This window comes from Fusarium proliferatum, assembly GCF_900067095.1.
Source record: "Fusarium proliferatum ET1 genome assembly, contig: FPRO_scaffold003, whole genome shotgun sequence".
In the NCBI taxonomy this organism is placed as follows: Eukaryota; Fungi; Ascomycota; class Sordariomycetes; order Hypocreales; family Nectriaceae; genus Fusarium; species Fusarium proliferatum.
This window is the reverse complement of record NW_022194792.1, coordinates 4241104-4260104: the sequence shown is the minus strand read 5'-3', so window position 1 is coordinate 4260104 and position 19001 is coordinate 4241104. Positions and strand designations below refer to the sequence as shown.

Below are 19001 nucleotides of genomic sequence, written 5' to 3'. Positions count from 1 at the left end.
CAAACGGTCCACGATGCCACCGTTTGATGTCCAGGGGATCTTCACTCACACCATCTCTCATATCAGATCGCAACACACTGTGGGGCCAGCCTCCACCCCCAAATACTACCCTCCGTTGGAACATCAGCCGCTGATTGGGCTCATGCATGATTGAGTTTGCCGATGGCTGGACAGAACCTTTGGATGGGGGTTCTATAGGGGTTCGGAGCCGTACCGTCTTGAGATGGTTGGTGGGCAGATATCGCTCATAGCAATTTATCGATTTGGGTTTGCTCAACGACCCTCGCTTACGGGACATATCATTTATCACATTCCAAAAACCACAACGGGGCCTGAGTGATGGCGTTTCGGTAGGCCTTTGTTTCGATAATGATGACTGTTGAGTCTTGATGATATGCAGATATCATGTGGAGTTGTGTGCTTATCAACACGCACATCCTGTGGCTAAAAATACTAAAGAACCGGGAGTTTTAGCATCCGCTTTTGGGGCGAAGGATATTCCATGCTTACATGCCGGGTAACGAATCCAGAGTATTAACTGCGGGGTTCCCAGACGTTTCCGTCCAAACGACCACCGTCTGTATAACTAATTTATGGGCACTAGGCCATCCAGAAGCGGGGTAGCTGTGGGAACTAGAGCCTTTACATGTCATGACGACTAAATGACAAGGGACTAAATGACTAGGTTAGCATCCTTGCTCATCAAGTCCCTTGCAGCATCAGCACTGTAACACACCATTTCCACTCCTCGGACATGCGTTATCCTCTCGTCAAGTCATGGTATTTAAAATAAACGCATCATATAGCATGTCGAATTGTCTTTAATGGGAATATTCTCCGCCTGCTGCTAACTTTTAGGTTAAATTGAGCGGCAGGATACCGATCCAGTTCGACCCGGGTATTTAATGGATAGAGACGGAAACAAACCTCACGGCGTTTAACGAAAGAGCATACAGAACGTGAGTAAGACGTTGTCATACTCTTGAGTCCCTGTTGGATACAGCGCCAGAGTCCATTTTCTCGACAGCAGTCTTTCATCTCAGTGTGTGTGCTTGTCCCAGATTCGACGGCCCTCGTGTTCTTCGCGCTGTTCTTCCATGCCAGTCATGTGCGGTCCCTAACAAACGTCTTTGCAGCAACCATGGAGCAAGCTCCCACTACGCACGAGAACCAATCGTACGACCTGTCCCTCTTTGGCAACTTGGATGCTGCGACTCAGTTCTTGGGAGATCAGTGGTATCTTGCGTCCAATGGCGGGAACTACCAGTGCTTGCTCCCCGGGACTGGAGATTACATACCCGGAGTCCCTGGGGACCCGGCTCTGGTCCAATGGCCCGAGCCTCTACTCTCACCAGAGCTTCCAACACCCCAACAAGATTCATCATCGGCAATCATCGCGAGCCCAGCTAGCAATGCCGAATGTCGTCCAGACTCTCTGGTGCATCAACACGCTTCACAATGCACAGCCGTTTCTACTTCCTCCAGCGATGTCGACCACCATATTTCTGTATCGACGCAGACCGAAACACAGAAACGTAGTGTCAGCTTCAGCGTCGACAGCACGATGACCCTGTCACAGGGAGATACTACCACGAGCCCCAACACAGAAATATCCGTCCAGGAGGCAGGCCCGAGCACGAAGAGGCGTGCTACTACCAGTACTGTTCCAACCAGAGATGTCGAGTATATCAAGAAGGTCAGGGAGAGGAACAAGCGCGCTGCGACCAAAGTCCGCCTGAAGCAACGGGAAACCGAGAAGAACCTCGCGTCAGCCGAAAAGGAAATGCAGCAGACGAACCAGAGGTTGACAGAATGTGTGAAGGAGCTAACTAACCAAGTGCACGACCTCAAGATGCAGCTCCTTCAGCATGGCACTTGCGACTGCGTCCTTATTCAGGAGTATATTGGCAACGAGGCCAACCGCTATGTGCAAGAAACGAGTGGCTAGACCTTTTATCCGCAAGGAGTTTTTTAATACGGCGCGATCTTCCAAAATTGCATATGCTACTTAATCTTAACTATCTACGAGATCATGAAGCCCTCTATGGCTAGGATTATATACTGCATGGCTTAGGAATTAGCAAAGACCGCCAATATCTATTATTAATGGTAAGATTTGGGAGGTTAAGAATATACAAAAATGTAGCTAGTATGAAACACATTATTTGGAGTTACAACTTACGGCAAAGAGCTCAGAATCAGTATACAGAACTAATTGATGAAAAATAAAATATGGAAATACTTTTGCAATATGATTTGAGTCCATAGACTTGCTGTCGCACGCCCTAACCCAAAAGGGTCAAGACTCAAGTGGTGGACTCTGAACCTTACGGAACAAGGCCACAGTTAGTCAATACACCATAGCCGTGTCATCTTTACAGCTTCAAACCCACGCCCATCAAACCGCTGACATCACAAGTCAGTCAATGATGCAAGTGCTTGACAAAGGTCATCTCAGTGCTTACATGCATGACATCCTATTTATCACTATCGTCAATCCGGTTAGGCGCTGTAGTATCGCCACGCACCCAGATCTCACACTGACAGAGCGCTGACATATGTGGATCTGCTAGCAGATATGATGTGTTATGGTCTTTTGCGGAGCTGTCTCGGAGCCGAAGACCCCAAGCTACGCTAGTGAAGCGAAAACCTAGGGACAAGGTCTCCGGCTTGGAGTAGGAAATAAGGAGTCCTGTATGAAGCAGGTACGCGTATATATGATGGTGACACTATGTAATGGAAGCGGCACTGGACCTTGATTTAGGTATGGTATTGGGGGGTATTACAATAGGCTGATGAAAGAATGGAGAAGAATATGTATTCTTAGCACATATGATTTTATATGTGTATTGCATTGTGATGATGAAAAGATGAAAGAAATCACGTAGAACAACAACATCCTCATGATTGGAAGGAAGTGCTGGGGATGTGATGAAGAGCATAAATTGCATGGCGAAAGTCCCCTCTTGCTGATAGATTCTCGACAGTAACCACATTCAATACACAATCAACACCAACAATCAACATGGCAGAAGTATCCAAGTATGCTCCAACAACACCCTGTGGATAGTCAATCTCTAATGTTGCCACAAGACCAGTCTACACAACATCCTACAAGCCCCATCCCAGCGAGAGGATGAAGGCAGCCACTTGGACGGGCACAAAGTCTATTGAGCTGACCAGTGTGCCCAAGCCTACCATCACCGCGCCCGCAGATGCCATCGTGCATGTCACCCACTGCACCATTTGCGGCTCGGATCTGCACATGTACAATGGCGATATGAACAAGGTTATGGAGAAGGGGCTCATCATGGGCCATGAGGCTATCGGCATCGTCGAAGAAGTCGGTCCCCAGGTCAAGACCCTAAGCGTAGGAGACCGAGTTATCATCCTGCCCGTCATTGCATGCGGAGACTGCTTCTACTGCAAGCGCAAGGAGTACTCCCTGTGTGACCGCACCAATCCCTCCAAGGAGTTGGAGCAGATGTATGGCCATCGTCTGTCGGGCATCTTTGGTTACTCTCTGATCACGGGAGGATATCCTGGAGATCAGGCAGAGTATTGCCGCGTGCCCAACGCTGACCTCACCTGCATCAAAGCTCCCAAGGATATAGAGGCCAGTAAGCTCGTTGGCCTCGCCGACGTGACTCCTACCGCCTGGCACGGCAACGAGCTGGCCGAGGTAGGCGAGGGAGATGTCGTCGGCGTCTGGGGCTGCGGTGCCGTTGGTCTCTCGATCCAGCGTCTTGCGAAGCTGCGTGGAGCCAGCAAGGTCTATGCCATTGACAAAGACGAGCAGCGCCTGAATATTGCCAAGTCGATGGGCATGATCCCCATCAATGTCAAGGAGCACTCTGATCCTGCCGACTACATCTTGTCCATTGAACCGCATGGGCTGGACCGCGGCATTGAGGCGAGCGGCTTCAGGAGCACCAACTCAACTGCTCATGCTACTATGAGAGCGTTGGGAGTCGAAGGGGATAGTTCTGATACGGTCAGCGCGGCCATCAAGGCAACCCGTAAGGGAGGTAATGTCGCGTTGATCGGAGACTTCTTCTACAACACCAACAACTTCCCGATTGGAATGCTGATGGAAAAAGGTATCACCTTGCGCGGAGGACAGCTCTACGCCCAGAAGGTAACATTCATAAACCCGCCTCATCTTATGGAAGAGAGCTAACTATATTGCAGTACTTCCCGCTTCTTCTAGACCTTGTCGTCGAAGGGAAATACGATCCCTCTTTCATGTTCACTCATCACGGTACAGTAGCCTACTCGTATCTGCTAATTGTCGTTGTCTAACCCTTCTTGCCTTGCAGATAAGTTCGAGAATATCTCCAAGAACTATGATGCCTTCTTTAGTCACAAGACGCCTGGAGGATTGAAGGTTTGTCTCTCAACTGCGTTTGGACGGGCACAGACTGGGGGTTCCGTTTGAACATGATGAAATGCTGGGTCTTTGCATGATTGGGAAATTTGATCTTCACTTTCCTACAGTCATTACAGGAGCAAGGGGTCTTCCAGTCCTTACAGAATAATAGTACAGGTGTTTGAGATCAATCTAGTGCCATGACCCATTGGGAGAGAAAAGATAATTATATTCTGTATATCCTCCCGTAAGCTATCAGCCATGGGTATCATACTTGAATAGTATATCTGTAATCATGCACTTAAACTTCAGCAGAGCCCCTTTTCAACGGTCTAGGACTTGCTTTCAACTTCCGCATACATCTAAAGATGCCTATAGATAGCAGCCTTATCCTTGGAGCTTATATCAAGCCAGTACTTATCTGCAACCTAATTCACTCTTGTAAAGCCTAGATATGATAGTCTTTGGCCACTTTGCCACTTTAGAAAACTTGGGATCATTATCCAGCTGCACATCGATGGCGCTTATGAGTCTCCGGGACCAGCCTTGAACATACCAAAATTGCTGCTCAACAAGGCTTAGAAGCACTGAAAAATATGATAACAGGACAAGAGCGCATGGGTCATTGGCTTGGATGTCCGACATGATACTTGCAGAGATTCCGTATGGGAAGAACATGACCATGCCTATCTCTGGCTGGGTACCAGCATGTGCAATGAGAATCGCCGACTTTCGTAGCTGCAACGTGGCAAACTCATAGTCTGCCCTGTTGCAGTCCGATAGATCAGTGCGGTAAAAAGCGAAGAGACGACGCAGTGCCTGGAATGTATCCAAAGGCAGAGCAGTACGATCCAATGGCGGATCGAAGCTTTACAGCAATAGTCAGCCTATTGGTTCGTGGGGAGGGCAAGATCACGTACTCGTAAGAGGCCTCGTCATTCTCTCCGACTATCCAGATCCCAGCTGACCATGCGGAGAAAGGCGTCTCCGCAAGATTCTGTCCCGCGCCGAAGAGACTAGATCGAATGCCGCGTATCAGGACAAAGATCTGCAAAATATCCGCCATGGCATCTCCGGTCCAACCTGCCGATGAAAATGCATATATTACGATTGTAGATGAGAAGCAGAACGCAGGGTGCCAGTTCCTTTCGTTGATGCTATGAATTATGCTGCGGAAGCCTTGCATGCCACGGGTTTGGTGATAGGCTGCGAGATCGAGATATTTGTCCCTTCTTGCGGGCAGCAGGTGAGCTTTGTGTAAGGCAGCGACTGACAGTATGCCGTGGGAGAGAAACGGTGTATTATATGACATCTCGGGGAGGACCATACGCCAGATGTGCTGCATATCCAGCCTCAGAGCAAGAGTGTTGGCTGTAATGGTAGAGTAGTGGTGCATCAGTTCCAGGCCGTGGTCTTGGAAATCCAGAGATGCGCCCGGCGTTGGAGCACTCCATACTTCAGCTACGGATAATGCATCAGGACTCGCTTCGGTTTCTCTGTTATTTAACAGGGGCAATCTAATGGCCCCTGTCTTCTGAGGAGACTGTTGGGATGAGGTCAAGGTGCATGTTATCCCACGGCGGGCACAGTTAAAGCAAGAGGGAAGTCTCTCATCGCACTATGGCGAAAGCGTCGTGAGACATCAGCAAAGCCCGCCAAGAGAAGGTGGAATGGGAGATTTGATGAGGAAGATCCATGATATTGCGGCCATGACATACCTTGACCTTTCTACGTTTGCACTCCCGACATCCGCTGCGTGACTTTGTGTGAGAGCGTCGTGGTTTCATCTCTTCGACACATAAGTCGTCACCGACACACTGGAGGATATCGGTGGATATTTACAAACAAACCGCGTGTTCGCACAAAATGGATTCTTGGGGTCGCATAACGGAAAAGAGGCTAGTTATAAGCTTATACCGAGCCTAAAACGCGAATACGCGGCATTCGGATGCGCCGGGACTTGGGGGTATCCAATGGTAAAGCTGAGTTGACATTGGACATGGACATGATACGGATCCACATCTTGCCCTAACATCGCAGATGAGGCTGAAGAGTCAGCTCAATGTCTAAGCCATGATTTGGAGATCGAGGCACGCAAGCTATAAGTTCTTTGAAATGGAGTTTTGTATATATAGATAAAACGGACTCAAAATGCTCCGTTATTGGAGTGCTATCGTGTTTAAAAGTAAGGGCTGCCCTGAGCCAAAGCCCATATCGAACCATCAAGACATTATCCAGTGTCATCTTTCGCCAAAGAGTTAAAGGAATCAATTACTCATCTTGAAAATGGCTGTCAAGTGCGACCCTAACTATCGACATGCCGACTGGTCCTTCTACCGCTACGAACCCTCGACAGCCGCGGCCGTCATATTCGTCATCCTATTCAGTGTCACGACGCTCGTCCATGTCTTCCAGATGTTTAGGACAAGAACTTGGTATATGTTGGCATTCTGCCTCGGTGGTATATGTAAGGCACTCCATTATTGTCTGACGTTACTAATCGACCGGTTACTGTAGCTGAGATAGTTGGATATATTGGTCGTGCCATTAACTCAACCGAAGACCCCGGCTGTTGGACTCTGGGCCCCTACGTCATCCAAAGCGTCTTACTCCTCATCGCGCCGGCGTTGATGGCTGCTTCTATATACATGATACTCAGCCGCGTTATCCTCTTGACGCACGGAGAGGAACATGCCATCATCAAGAGGCGATGGTTGACCAAGATCTTTGTTGTGGGTGATATTGTGTCAATACAGCTCCAGTCCGCAGGTATGGACAACTGATACCGCAGTCACCCATCACGACATTGACCCTTGTTGACTGTTATTGACATCAAAACAGGTGGAAGTATGATGTCGGGAGCCAATGAAACAAATAACCTCATGAAGATTGGCGAGTACGTCATCATCGGCGGCCTCTTCTTCCAGCTTATAATCTTCGGCATCTTCATCGCAGTCGTCAGTGTCTTTCATCGCCGGATGAACCGCTCGCCTACGAACAAGAGCCTAGAGCCCTCGATCAGGTGGCGTCATTACCTCACTACCCTCTACGTTACGAGCGGTCTTATTTGGGTTAGGAGTCTTTTCCGGGTTATTGAGTACCTTGATGGCAATGACGGATATCTCATGAGGACTGAAGCTTTCCTGTTCGTCTTCGATGCCACCCTGATCTGGATTGTTACGGTTTGGATGAATTGGTATCACCCCAGCGAGATTGGACTACTTCTCCGAAACGAGTCACCGGTGGCCAACGGGTTTGAACTACTTCCGTTCGGCCGACGATTCGAAAGAGTTCGCTCTTGAGTCATGATTACATTGTCTGCAAGATTATATATTTAATCTTCGATATGGAGTTGGCGAATGGAATTGTATGCAAGAGGAGGGGTGCGACAGAATGTAATATTACAAGCTTTGAGAACCCTTTCTTTTTACTATAGAAGTCGCCAGTATAACAATCTGGTGGCAATAGCAATGTCATAGCTTGAGTAACTAGAATAAATATTATTATATACAGTTACACACTGACGTTAGTTGACATAACACCATGGCCAGCACGATACATATTAAGGATGAGCTCGTTTGAGATGAAGAAACACTCCTGCGTAGTAAGCCCTACCCCCGTACAGACTGTGATTATGCGATTTTAACACTACACTGTTTCTTCTCAGAAGGTCACAAGAATACTATTATTCCTGGTATGACAATCAGCAGGACATTTACCAGGGCTCTAAGAGAGCAAGCTTCTTCTCTACAAGCCACTTGTTCACCTCAATCACTGTATTCTCCCACAGCCCCTTAACCTGCCGGTCATCTTTAGCAACAGGATTAGGCTCTTCCAATTTTCCCACCGGAACTATAAACCTCCCCTTGTACTTCACCATATCCTTCTTTACCTCCGTTGCTGTCGCTGCGAACAAAGAATTAGCAGCACCCTGCTCAGCAGTCAAGAATGACAAGCGAGCTATAGCCCTGACAAGAACAGTATTAATAGCCAGCACACCCTCAGTGAGTACCTCCCCAGGATGAACAGCTATACAAGTAATAGCCATATTCTGTCCCTCTAATCTTTCTTGAAGCTCTTGTGTGAGTAGTACCACTGCCGCTTTGGACACAGCGTACCGGATGATGTCAAAGCCAAACACGAATCTTCCAACATAGCGCCATTGCCATGGGTAAGACGTGACTGGCTTGTTGAAACATGTTGGCGAGTCGAAGTTAAACTTGAAGTTGGCAGGGAGCATGCTGATGCTCGCCGTGGAGCTGAGGTTTATGATCCTGACGTCGGCTTCAGGATCCTTGGCGGCTGCTTTGAGGAGGCGTAGAAGTCTGTTGATTAGAATGAAAGGTCTCATATGGCTGTGCATGTTAGGTATCAGTTGATGGTCAGTTGGGCTATACATACTTGGCGGTCATGTGTTGTTCGTATTTACCGTCAACCAACATGGTAGATGATGTTGAGGCAGCGGCATTGTTAACTTTAATATCGTCAGTTAGAATCCAATAAGTTGAGGTCTGAGACGTACTTAGGATGTGAAGCTTTGTCTCATTTTTCTTTAGTTCTTCGACGGCTTGAGTAATGCTGACTGGATCATACAGATCCATGACCAGATATCGAACATTTCTCGCATCGATACCACCGTCTTTGGTGAGCTTGTCTCTGGCTTGTCTGGCTCTTGCTTCACTTCGCGTAGTCAAATACACCCTCGCTCCTTTCCGAGCCAGGAACCTGACTGTCTCAAGGCCAATTCCCGAGCTGAAGCTGTGTCAGTCGCGATATAGATTAATTGAAAAAAGCTGATTCATACCTGCCCCCAGTCACGACAGCGACTTTGCCGTTCAGATCTGGCATATCCGTGGAGGGGTTCCATTGTGATGTCGCCATTATGTGAAAGCTGGTTGGCTGCCGAATGGAATGGAGGGTAAGCGTTGGGAGTATGCTGAGCAACTAAGATGGAAGCTTTGCGCCTTAAAGATATATTTAAGCAGTCCTTATCATTCCACGCATTATCATGCATCATGACATGTGATTCTATGTAATTATAGTAATAACTCCAGGACCCAGGGGACCCCCACTGTAAGTGCACAAGCTGTCGCACTAATGAAACTTAACTTAGCATCTCCGACCCAAGTCCGCTAGCCTCCATCTCATCTCCACCGCTCCTCCGCAGCCAAACACCAACCTAGCCCAGCATTATCCATTTCTTCTCCCAGTTATCCAAACACATCCACAATGGGTCGGAAAACCAAGCAAAAGTCATGCTTCGCGTGTGTCGAGACCAAGCGCCGCTGCGACAAGCGATATCCCTCATGCTCTCGCTGTCTCGATCGAGAGTCGGTCTGCACTTATCCTTCTTTGCCAAGACGACAACCTCTCGACTTGATGGAAGCTGATACTGCTCCAGCGATGGGTCTTGGAGACATGTGGACCTCTGCGGCTGATGCAAATAGTCTGGCGTTGGTTGGGGAAATGCCCGAGCCATGGCTTCTCGATCCTGTGTTCAGCGCCAATCTGAATTGTCCGTCGATCTCGTCATGGACGCCCTCATTATCAGATCCATCATCACTACCAGCTTCAACCTCGAGTGGAATACCTGAGCCTTCCGGCCAGCTGATGCATGCATCCCGGGATTTGGGCTGGTTTCTTGGACCTCAATCATGGGTTATAGGATATCATTACAACGCCCCGGATGTGATGCCTTCGGCTTCCGTGTTCACTAATTTCATCCGCGGCTTACAGAACTGGTTATCCCGGTTTGCCAAAACTGGTCACAACCCCTTCATACACCGACATCTCTATTCAGACTCCGGATATCCACAATGCATTCAAGATGCATACTCTGCATGTGTTATCTCCGGCGCTGCTAGTAGCGAGAATGAAACCATCGTCAATGCAATCTCGGCTACACACATCACAAATCTACTAAACGCTCAGCCCGCCAGATGTGCCAGTATCATCTCCACCAGGGACCATCTAGCCCGCACCCAAGCCCTTCTCATCCACATCCTCCTCGCACTATTTTCCTCCTCGATTGAGCGTCGGGCAAGGGGAGAGAATCTCATCAGCCTTCTTCACGCGTGGAAGAATCAGCTATGGGAGTCTGCAACACATGATAGTACACTTGCTTCACCACTACCGATCTTAGCGACTTCCAGCGGAACAGCTGTTGGTGAACTGGACCCTATCCCCGGTCTTTACCGTTCCTTTGTCCTCTCCGAATCCATCCGTCGTACCGGGCTACTGTGTAACATTGCCACTGGTGTATATAGCGGTTTGAAAGGCAGCAACATACAGTCATGCGGGGGCGACATCCATATCACGACACAAGCCAGGTTCTGGGAGGCATCTTCCTCTGCACGCTGGGAGGCCGTTGCGCGACAGACTAATCCATTATTTATTTACACTCTAAAGGGACAGATGCTAGTAGAACAGGGCGTTGGTGCTGCTCAGGTTGATGAGTTTGCACGTCATTTGTTTACTATTATGTGGGGATTGGAAAAGGTTGAGACTTGGGCTGTGAGAACAGGAGACCAGGTTTCTGTTGCATACTAGGACGAAACACGAAATCGAATTCATTCAATCTTCAATCATTGTCAAATGTAAGAAACTCCCCTTGCTTCTGTATACTCTCCTATACTCATCTTGAAATTTCCGTCGGAAATTGGCCTACCTATACCGCCATACTCATGCGATCCGGTCGAAGCGTGTGGACCAAGCCCTCGCTAGTATAAGGGCCCCATCTCACTGCTAAGAATTGTAGTGACATTGAATGGAGTCTTATTAGCTGCCTGAGCCTAATCTAGGGTATCCGCCCCGCACAATTTGATCATGCACTCACTCTTTTACCAACCGCTCTGACTATGCAGAAAGCATTGAAAAACACTCTCCTCTTTGCTCGGGTACCGGTGGTAATCCACTCGGGCTTCTCGGACTGTAGCCAACAGGACCACTCCGAGAGCTCTCCACCTATGTCCGCGCCAACTCCACTTCAAGTTCACTGAGAGCCTATCTGCAATCAACGTAAAGTTTCGAGGCTGTGGTTAATTTTCACGGTGACTAGCAATCTGGACGTGCCTGACGCAGGCGGCAAGGAGTTCTGATCTCGTCATACCGCGCGGAGTGAAGACGTGGAGTGATCTGCGGAGTCGGAGAAAGGTGACCGATGCGAATCCACGGCACCGAGAGTCTCATATTTATAAGTATAAAATGGACTTCTTTTCTCAACATTGGATGCTTCTCAATTCACTTCTCATCTACTTATCAATTCTTCATTATATAGTATCTAGTCAACCAAAATGTCAGCTCAACAAGACTCTCTGTTTGAGTGGATCACCAAGCTCAACGACACCCTCTTCATTCAACCCAACGACGAGATCGCATTGAAGGCTATAGATGAACAAGTTGATCGAAGCCTAGTCACTAAGTAAGAGAACCCATTCATGACCCTTGAGGCAATATATCTGACCTACGACACACTAGGATCAATCACAACATTTACACCTATGATCAGTTCAAACCCGGTCTCCTCTACGTCCGTGGCTCAACTACTTCTATTCAAGACGAATTCTCCGAGATTCTCACATGGGAGGATCCCGAGAAGGGCAATGGCGTTGTGGCTGTTTTGAGCAAATGGAGGACCAAGCATAAGGAAACGGGCGACGAGACCAAGAAGACTAATGTCATTCTCTGGGAGGTCAAACTGATTGATGGGAAGAGAAAGCTTACGGGACAGACTGAAGTGGAGGCAATTTAGATCGCATTACTTTTGATGGGTCTTGAAGATGCTGTAGAGATGGCATGTGTGGCTTAAGTTCCTTGGTGAATCTATCGCTGGTACTGCAGAGGTTCCAAGTACTCCTTATCGCGAATTCACAGCTCAATCACGACAAGGGATTAAAGCAGAGAAACGTTTATTAAGATATGATATACTTTGTGCCTGTAATACAGAGCATTTCATAAAGAACCAACTTTTCAAGATGCCTCAAGTGACTTCTTCCACTTATAGGCCTGTTTTGTATCGGTACAGGCAGAGCAAAGCCGATGATACACTCAGCACTTGTTGCGACTAACGCAAGATCCAGACTAATAAGTTGCATTAGTGGCCGTCGTCAACGAAACGATTTGAACTCACCTGGCTTCGAATAGTGCCTTCCTTGCAGAAACAGCCAGGAACGCACTGCTTGGTGCACGGTCGGGGCTCGGGTGCATCGCAAGTCAAGGGACAGGCCGTGCCGCATTCAAAGAACTGTTCACCCTATGGATTGATGTTAGATCAAGAAACAATGTTGAGGATGTAAATGCTTACAGCCTTGCATTTCGGAGTGGTAGCGGCAGGGATGGCGAGAGCGCCGGCAGCGAAAAGGGCGATGAGGGAGATGGAGTACTTCATTTTGAAGGTATGGTAGATAGAGTGTTGCAAGTAGATTGTTAGAAGTAGATGAGATTGTGAGTGAAGTGTGAAGGTAAGGAGCAGTGAACAAGATGCTCTGGAAGCACAGGTCTTATATAGAGTTTGTTTCTTGTATTCACATGCCATCCGGTCAATCAACGTGATGTTTAAAGTTTTCATCAAAGCACACGCCGCAACATAACATTCGATGTTTAAGGATCCACTAATGTGAGGTTGGTCTCCAGTGCAACCAACCCGTGAAATATGGATTTGAGACAAAAGCGGCATAGAGTTAAATTACACATCTCAAGTCGGAAGTGATCTTCAAGACGAGACAGTATCTAGAAAAGTTAATAAATCTCTAATTCTCTCCTTATGACCTATCTTCAAAACAGTTATTTATGAATTAGTGTGTTTCTCCGTATTTCCCTTTTGACATAATAATAGATTTAACTTTAAAAATTGTGGAGTGACTTCACTGCCCCACTCCACCTCCTCAATAAGCCGTTAGTGGCCGAGCGGGCCGAGATGGTGATCAACCCGACATTGAGCCTCTTAGGTAAGATGCTTGGTTTTTTTCACTGGAATGTGGTTTGTGTTTCTGCAAGGGGAAAATTCTGCTTTCTGAATGACTTGCTAATTCGATGTGAAATGAACTTTTGCTTATGCAGTACACTGGATCAGGGAATTCACGACAAGACAGGCAAGTCTCAGCTGAAGAGAAGTAGCATGAATGAGACAAAAGTTAGGGATGAGTATTTTGAAGTTCAGACACATTTATTCAAGAAGGCAAACAATGCATTATCTCTCTGTATTATGTCATAAACCCAGCAGTTATATTATGTACGTGCTTATCATTCTTTCTTGCCAAACTGGTAACTCCAATATGCCATATACTCCTAGTAAAACCTTTTCTCTTCTTCATGCAGCGTAAAGCCTTTTCATCTCACTCTCAACTCCTCCTGTGTCTTTGGTGTTGGCTTATAGGAGACACAGGGGTTCAAAGTCGCAGAGGGCTTTGTTGATGGGCGCAGAGTCAGTAGCCAATGTGATGAGATCGCCCTGTTCACTCGCATCACCCAAATTCTGGGAAGGCCGGTACTCCAGATTGTATTGGCCTCTACTCTCAAAGACTGTGACTTGTGTCTTTGGCTTGTCATTTACACGAGACCAAGACTCATTCTTTGTCTCAGCCCCCATTGCCTCCCGCCCTAGTTCGGTGTGCTGGGAGGCTGGAGGCCCGTACAACTCTTCCCAGTTCGGCTTGGGAGGCTCCTCGTAAGAAGCCTTGGGCAAGTCTGAGGCGTCCACCTTGCCATTGTGGAGAAGCTTATACCCCATATACCTGAACCACTCCAAGTCTCGCGCAAGGAGGCGCCCCTTGCCATTTAGCTGCCAGTAAAACGGCCACGACTCATGCGTGGTCTTTGTGTCGCCCGACTTATAAAAGCCAAACTCGGGCTCAAGAGCAGCAGCGAGCTTGACGTCGGGGCCCTTGATGAACTTGCTGTTGGGCCGGCCAGTCCCAGCGCTGGACCTGGCGGGCGAGGAGGCGGGTCTTTTGTTCGGGGGAGACAGACATTTTGGAGTTGGTGGAGATATTGGCGGGGGATATGGATGGGGAGGAGAGATAGAAAGCTCGTTTGCTTTGGATAGGATGGGAGAGGGAGGCGATTTGTGAGGTGATTGATGACTTGGTCTTGGGAGATAAATGAGAAGTTTGTGAGAAGACTTGGAAGTAAATAAGTCTGGAATCCTAGAAGTGATAATTAAGGGAAAGGAATTTTAGGAGAAGAAAGCTGGGAAGGTGGCTATTTATAGGGAGGAAAGATCATTTTGACTTTCAACTTCTAGATAACCTGTGCATTCTGGAGATGAGAGACTTTTGCAGGTTGATGCTTTTCTGGCTTTAGGTTTTCGTGATTACGGGTTATCGTAGTCTCATTGTAGCATGCGCCGTAAGCTTTCTTGTCACGACGGCAAATACAGTTAAACTTCAGAAACAATAGTGGCAGTCTAGAATTTAAATTTATGCTTACAACTGTACTCTTGATTGATTGGACAACAGTGCGCCTTTCACTTCTAAGTCCGAAGTTAATAGTGATCTCTCAAGATGAATGGAAAAGACTGCGAGTAAATTTCATAAGGAACTCACAGATAGCCACCATAGACTCTCAATTTGTTTCTGCACGATGCAGGTTTGCGCATAACAAGAACTTATTCAGATCTAGCACAATACCGTCTTTCATACTTTCAAAGGTTCGCGGTCACACTATGCTGCCTGTTTATGAATCTTCCAATCAACTCTGACTATCTGTGGCTTTAACATTTCATTTGGCTCGATAAAAAGTCAAATACTGGTTCGCGAATCAGAACAATATAGATTCCAACTAAGAGACAGATTCAAGGTAGAATTAATACAATACAGAAAGGTAAGAACAAGATTTCTCACCAGATCACCACTCATCACCACCAACTAGCCACTCAAAACCTAGATCGAACACATCCCTTTCCCACCATCTTTCGTCCCGTTCCACAAGTGCACTTCTTATCCGCCCAGACAAGATTCCCATTATCGCAAGCACACTTCTTCGCATACCCATTCCAACTCGCCGCATCTCCACAGTCAACAGTGCACTGATTCTTCGACCAAACCTTTCCATCAGGACATCCACACGTTTTGTCATCTGCATCAAAGATCTGACCCTTCTTATCGCAAACACACGTCTCAGAACGAGAGTTATACGACGCGTAGTCGCCACAGTCGGTGATGCACTCCTTGCCACTCCAGATCTTACCACCTGTGCATCCGCAGCCGAGGGAAGTGAGGTTGAATGTCTGGCCCTTTTTGGGACAAACGCAGGTTTGGGACTTCTTGTGCCATGAAGCTAGTCTCCCACAGTCGATATGGAATTGTCCATCGGACCAGACTAGCTTATCAGGGCAAGAGCATGTTTTCGTCTCACTGTCAAAGTCCATACCGTCCTTGTTGCATACGCAGCCTTTGGCGGGGTTACTCCAACATGCTTCAGAGCCACAATTCGAAGCGCACATTTTGCCGTTCCAGCGCGTATCAGTAGGACACGTGCAGGTCTTGTCTGCGTTCAACATCTGACCAGCCTTTTTGCAGACACAAACATCGTCTTTGTCGTAAGCGTGTGAGCCGCAGTCTTTCTTGCAGCCTTTCTTGGTGGGCTTGTAGCCATCTTTGCAGACGCATTTCTTATCGGATATGACAGTGTTGGGCTTGCTGCAGATACAGTTGCCTTCGGTGTCGCGGGTTGAACCGTCGGAGCATTTGGGGGTGCAATTGTCCTTGACGGGTTCGTTGCCGGGTTTGCAGGTGCAAGTGTTTTTGGTGTCTAGCTCGGCGAGGTTGTCGTCGCAGATGCAGATGTCTTTGTCGTTGCGGGTAGAGCCTTTGGGACACTCTGGCTTACACTCGTTGTTGACGATCTCATTATTAGCTGCGGTGCAATTGCAAGTACCGTCTACCTGACGCGTGGACTCTTTGGGGCATTCAGGCTTACACTCTCCCTTAACGAGTTCGTAACCGTCGGTGTCGCATTTACAGGTGTTGTCCTGCTGACGAGTAGACCCTGCAGGACACTCAGGCTTGCACTCCCCACTGACAACCTCGTAGCCATCAGTAGTACACTTGCAAGACTTATCCTCCTGTCGTTCTGAGTCTTTAGGACATTCTTCCTTGCACTCGCCGCTAACTATCTCGAAGCCACCGGCATCGCATTTGCAGGTATCATCCTCCTGACGGGTTGAATCTTTTGGACACTTGGGTACACAGACACCCTTGACAATCTCATAGTCCTTGGTATCGCAAGTACAGGATCCATCCTCTTGGCGCTTCGAGTCCCTGGGGCAATCAGCTGTACATGTGTCCTTCACGATCTCAAAGCCATCTTCGCTGCATTTGCAACTGCCATCGTCTTGACGGCCCGAATCCTCAGGACACTCAGGCACGCAAGTGCCTTTGACAATCTCGTAGCCGTTATGGTTGCACTTGCAGGTACCATCCTCTTGTCTGGTCGACTTATCGGGACAGGTAGGGGTGCAGACGTTCTTGATGATCTCGTAGTTATCCTCATGGCACTTGCAGGTATCATCCTGTTGTCTGGTGGAGTCTTTGGGACAAACAGGTACACAGGTGTTCTTGATGATCTCCTCACCCTCTGCGTCGCATTTGCAAGTATCGTTGTCTTGCCTCTTTGAGTCCTGGGGGCAAACTGGGACGCAGATATTCTTGACTATCTCGGAATCCTCCGCATCACACTTGCAAGTGTCATCCTGTTGTCTTGAAGAATCCTTTGGACAGATAGGGACACAAGCCCCCTTAACGATTTCCTTATCATCGGCGTTACACTTGCACGTATCATCGCTTTGTCGAGTAGAATCAGCCGGACAGACAGGAACGCAAGTGCCCTTGATGATTTCCTGGTTGTCTGCATCACATTTGCAGTTATCATCATTCTGACGCGTCGAGTCCTTCGGGCAAACAGGCACACAAGCTCCTTTGATGATTTCTTGGGCTTGATCATCACACTTGCAAGTATCATCGCTTTGTCGCTTTGAGTCTTTGGGGCAGACGGGGACACAAGATCCCTTCACGATCTCTTGGTTGTCATCGGTACATTTGCAGGTGTCGTCAGATTGACGCGTTGAATCTTTGGGGCAAACAGGCACGCATGAGCCCTTGATAAGTTCTTTGCTAGTGTCATCGCACTTGCAAGATTCATCATTCTGGCGAGTCGTATCCTTCGGGCAAACAGGTATGCAGGCTCCCTTGGCAATCTCTTCCTTGTCGTTCGTGCATTTGCATGAGCCGTCATTCTGACGTGTTGACCCGGTAGGGCATGTAGTGACGCAAACCCCCTTGACGAGCTCCTTATTGCCATCATCACATTTGCAGGACCCATCGGTTTGGCGTGTAGTATCCTTAGGGCACTTGTTGACACAAGAACCCTTATTGATCTCCTTGTTCGGATCATTGCACTTGCAGCTGCCATCAGACTGACGCGTAGAATACTGAGGGCATTTGTCGACGCAAACACCCTTGACCAAGTCCTTGTCACCCTGACACTTGCAACTACCGTTGTCCTGACGAGTGGAGTACTGGGGGCACTTGTCGACACAAGAACCTTTGAAGACCTCCTTCTTGGGATCGTGACACTTGCATGAACCATCACCCTGTCGAGTAGTACCCCCAGGACATTTGTCAACGCACTTCCCCTGGACGGACTCCTTTCCAGACTTGCAGCTGCACTGTCCAGAGGAAGAAGACCAACTAGCTCCATCGTCATCACAGACACAAGACCAGCTGCCGTAGCTGCCAGGCTTGTACTTCGAATCAGCAGGGCACTTGTTAACGCACTTTCTATCCTTGAGTGTCTGTGCGTCAGGGCAATCGCAGGAGTACTGCTTGTAGATCTGCCCTTCGTTGGGACATTTGCAGTATCCGGGAGTTGAGCCTTTGGGTGGGACCCAGGTGGCTTCACCGCAGTATTGGGTGTAGGTGCGCCTGTTCAGGGTGTTAGGGGTGCCATCAGGGGCAGCGGAGACGCTAGTGATGGTGATGAAAGCGAGGGTGAGAGCTTTGAACAGCATTGTGATAGTGCCAGGCGGGCGTTGTATTTACAAGTGATCAAAAAAAGAGATGTGAGAATTAGACTTTGAGTGCCGGTGCATCTGAGTGAAGTTACAGGATTGACCTCTATGCTTTTATAGAAGTTACGGCGAGAGGGAAAAGAGAGTCACCACGATGATACTCATTGGAGGCTTGACATCTCCGAGCTGAGTCGGAACGCCAAAAACAATCTGGTGACAAGCTGCATGATGCTATTCCCAAACAGAATGAGTTCCCATCTTTCAACTGCAGTATTCATTGCTATCGAAGTCTAGGCCCGTCACCAATAAATCAGCTGAAGGATCCCATGGTCCGGAGGCGTCAGTCAATCGATAGCTCATGGAATTGTCGAAGCTGAATTGCCGCAGTGGGTGGAACGACGAGGTCTGGATCGGCATTTCTTTGTTATTCTAGAGTACCAACTGCCCGTCATCGAGGAGATGAGCGAGATCCGAGATTGGGGGATGCATCCTTGAGCTTGGACTGGCCATTGGGGCTGAATGGCATGGGTTCTGGCTGTTGTCTTTGGATCTTGGACCCTAGGATAAGCATAATCTTTGATTGGCCCTATCTACGTCTGCCTCTCTCTCTTGTGTGTGTCGTACGAA

General features: G+C 48.2%; 9 protein-coding genes across 9 annotated transcripts; 5 read left to right on the top strand and 4 right to left on the bottom strand.

The window, feature by feature from the left end:
• Positions 1-1141: 1141 nt before the first annotated feature.
• On the top strand, positions 1142-1948 carry FPRO_05590 (uncharacterized protein; the record flags this gene model as incomplete). The annotated part of the gene is made up of 1 exon (XM_031229589.1): positions 1142-1948. The coding sequence occupies one exon, from the start codon at positions 1142-1144 to the stop codon at positions 1946-1948; it is 807 nt and encodes a 268-aa protein (XP_031079811.1).
• A 1077-nt stretch (positions 1949-3025) lies between these two features.
• Positions 3026-4438, top strand: FPRO_05591 (uncharacterized protein; the record flags this gene model as incomplete). Its single annotated transcript, XM_031229588.1, has 4 exons — positions 3026-3042; positions 3094-4138; positions 4192-4261; positions 4320-4438. 4 exons carry the CDS (start codon positions 3026-3028, stop codon positions 4436-4438), a joined length of 1251 nt encoding a protein of 416 aa, XP_031079810.1.
• A 348-nt stretch (positions 4439-4786) lies between these two features.
• On the bottom strand, positions 4787-6156 carry FPRO_05592 (uncharacterized protein; the record flags this gene model as incomplete). The annotated part of the gene is made up of 3 exons (XM_031229587.1): positions 4787-5237; positions 5290-5987; positions 6088-6156. The coding sequence occupies 3 exons, from the start codon at positions 6154-6156 to the stop codon at positions 4787-4789; spliced, it is 1218 nt and encodes a 405-aa protein (XP_031079809.1).
• Positions 6157-6655: 499 nt separating this feature from the next.
• Positions 6656-7671, top strand: FPRO_05593 (uncharacterized protein; the record flags this gene model as incomplete). Its single annotated transcript, XM_031229586.1, has 3 exons — positions 6656-6830; positions 6887-7138; positions 7211-7671. The coding sequence occupies 3 exons, from the start codon at positions 6656-6658 to the stop codon at positions 7669-7671; spliced, it is 888 nt and encodes a 295-aa protein (XP_031079808.1).
• Positions 7672-8084: 413 nt separating this feature from the next.
• FPRO_05594 (uncharacterized protein) lies at positions 8085-9250 on the bottom strand (the record flags this gene model as incomplete). Its single annotated transcript, XM_031229585.1, has 4 exons — positions 8085-8724; positions 8771-8843; positions 8892-9121; positions 9174-9250. 4 exons carry the CDS (start codon positions 9248-9250, stop codon positions 8085-8087), a joined length of 1020 nt encoding a protein of 339 aa, XP_031079807.1.
• Positions 9251-9598: 348 nt separating this feature from the next.
• On the top strand, positions 9599-10918 carry FPRO_05595 (uncharacterized protein; the record flags this gene model as incomplete). The annotated part of the gene is made up of 1 exon (XM_031229584.1): positions 9599-10918. The coding sequence occupies one exon, from the start codon at positions 9599-9601 to the stop codon at positions 10916-10918; it is 1320 nt and encodes a 439-aa protein (XP_031079806.1).
• A 743-nt stretch (positions 10919-11661) lies between these two features.
• On the top strand, positions 11662-12119 carry FPRO_05596 (uncharacterized protein; the record flags this gene model as incomplete). Its single annotated transcript, XM_031229582.1, has 2 exons — positions 11662-11789; positions 11846-12119. The coding sequence occupies 2 exons, from the start codon at positions 11662-11664 to the stop codon at positions 12117-12119; spliced, it is 402 nt and encodes a 133-aa protein (XP_031079805.1).
• A 296-nt stretch (positions 12120-12415) lies between these two features.
• Positions 12416-12755, bottom strand: FPRO_05597 (uncharacterized protein; the record flags this gene model as incomplete). Its single annotated transcript, XM_031229581.1, has 3 exons — positions 12416-12448; positions 12498-12620; positions 12672-12755. The coding sequence occupies 3 exons, from the start codon at positions 12753-12755 to the stop codon at positions 12416-12418; spliced, it is 240 nt and encodes a 79-aa protein (XP_031079804.1).
• A 2484-nt stretch (positions 12756-15239) lies between these two features.
• FPRO_05598 (uncharacterized protein) lies at positions 15240-18374 on the bottom strand (the record flags this gene model as incomplete). Its single annotated transcript, XM_031229580.1, has 1 exon — positions 15240-18374. The coding sequence occupies one exon, from the start codon at positions 18372-18374 to the stop codon at positions 15240-15242; it is 3135 nt and encodes a 1044-aa protein (XP_031079803.1).
• Positions 18375-19001: the final 627 nt, after the last annotated feature.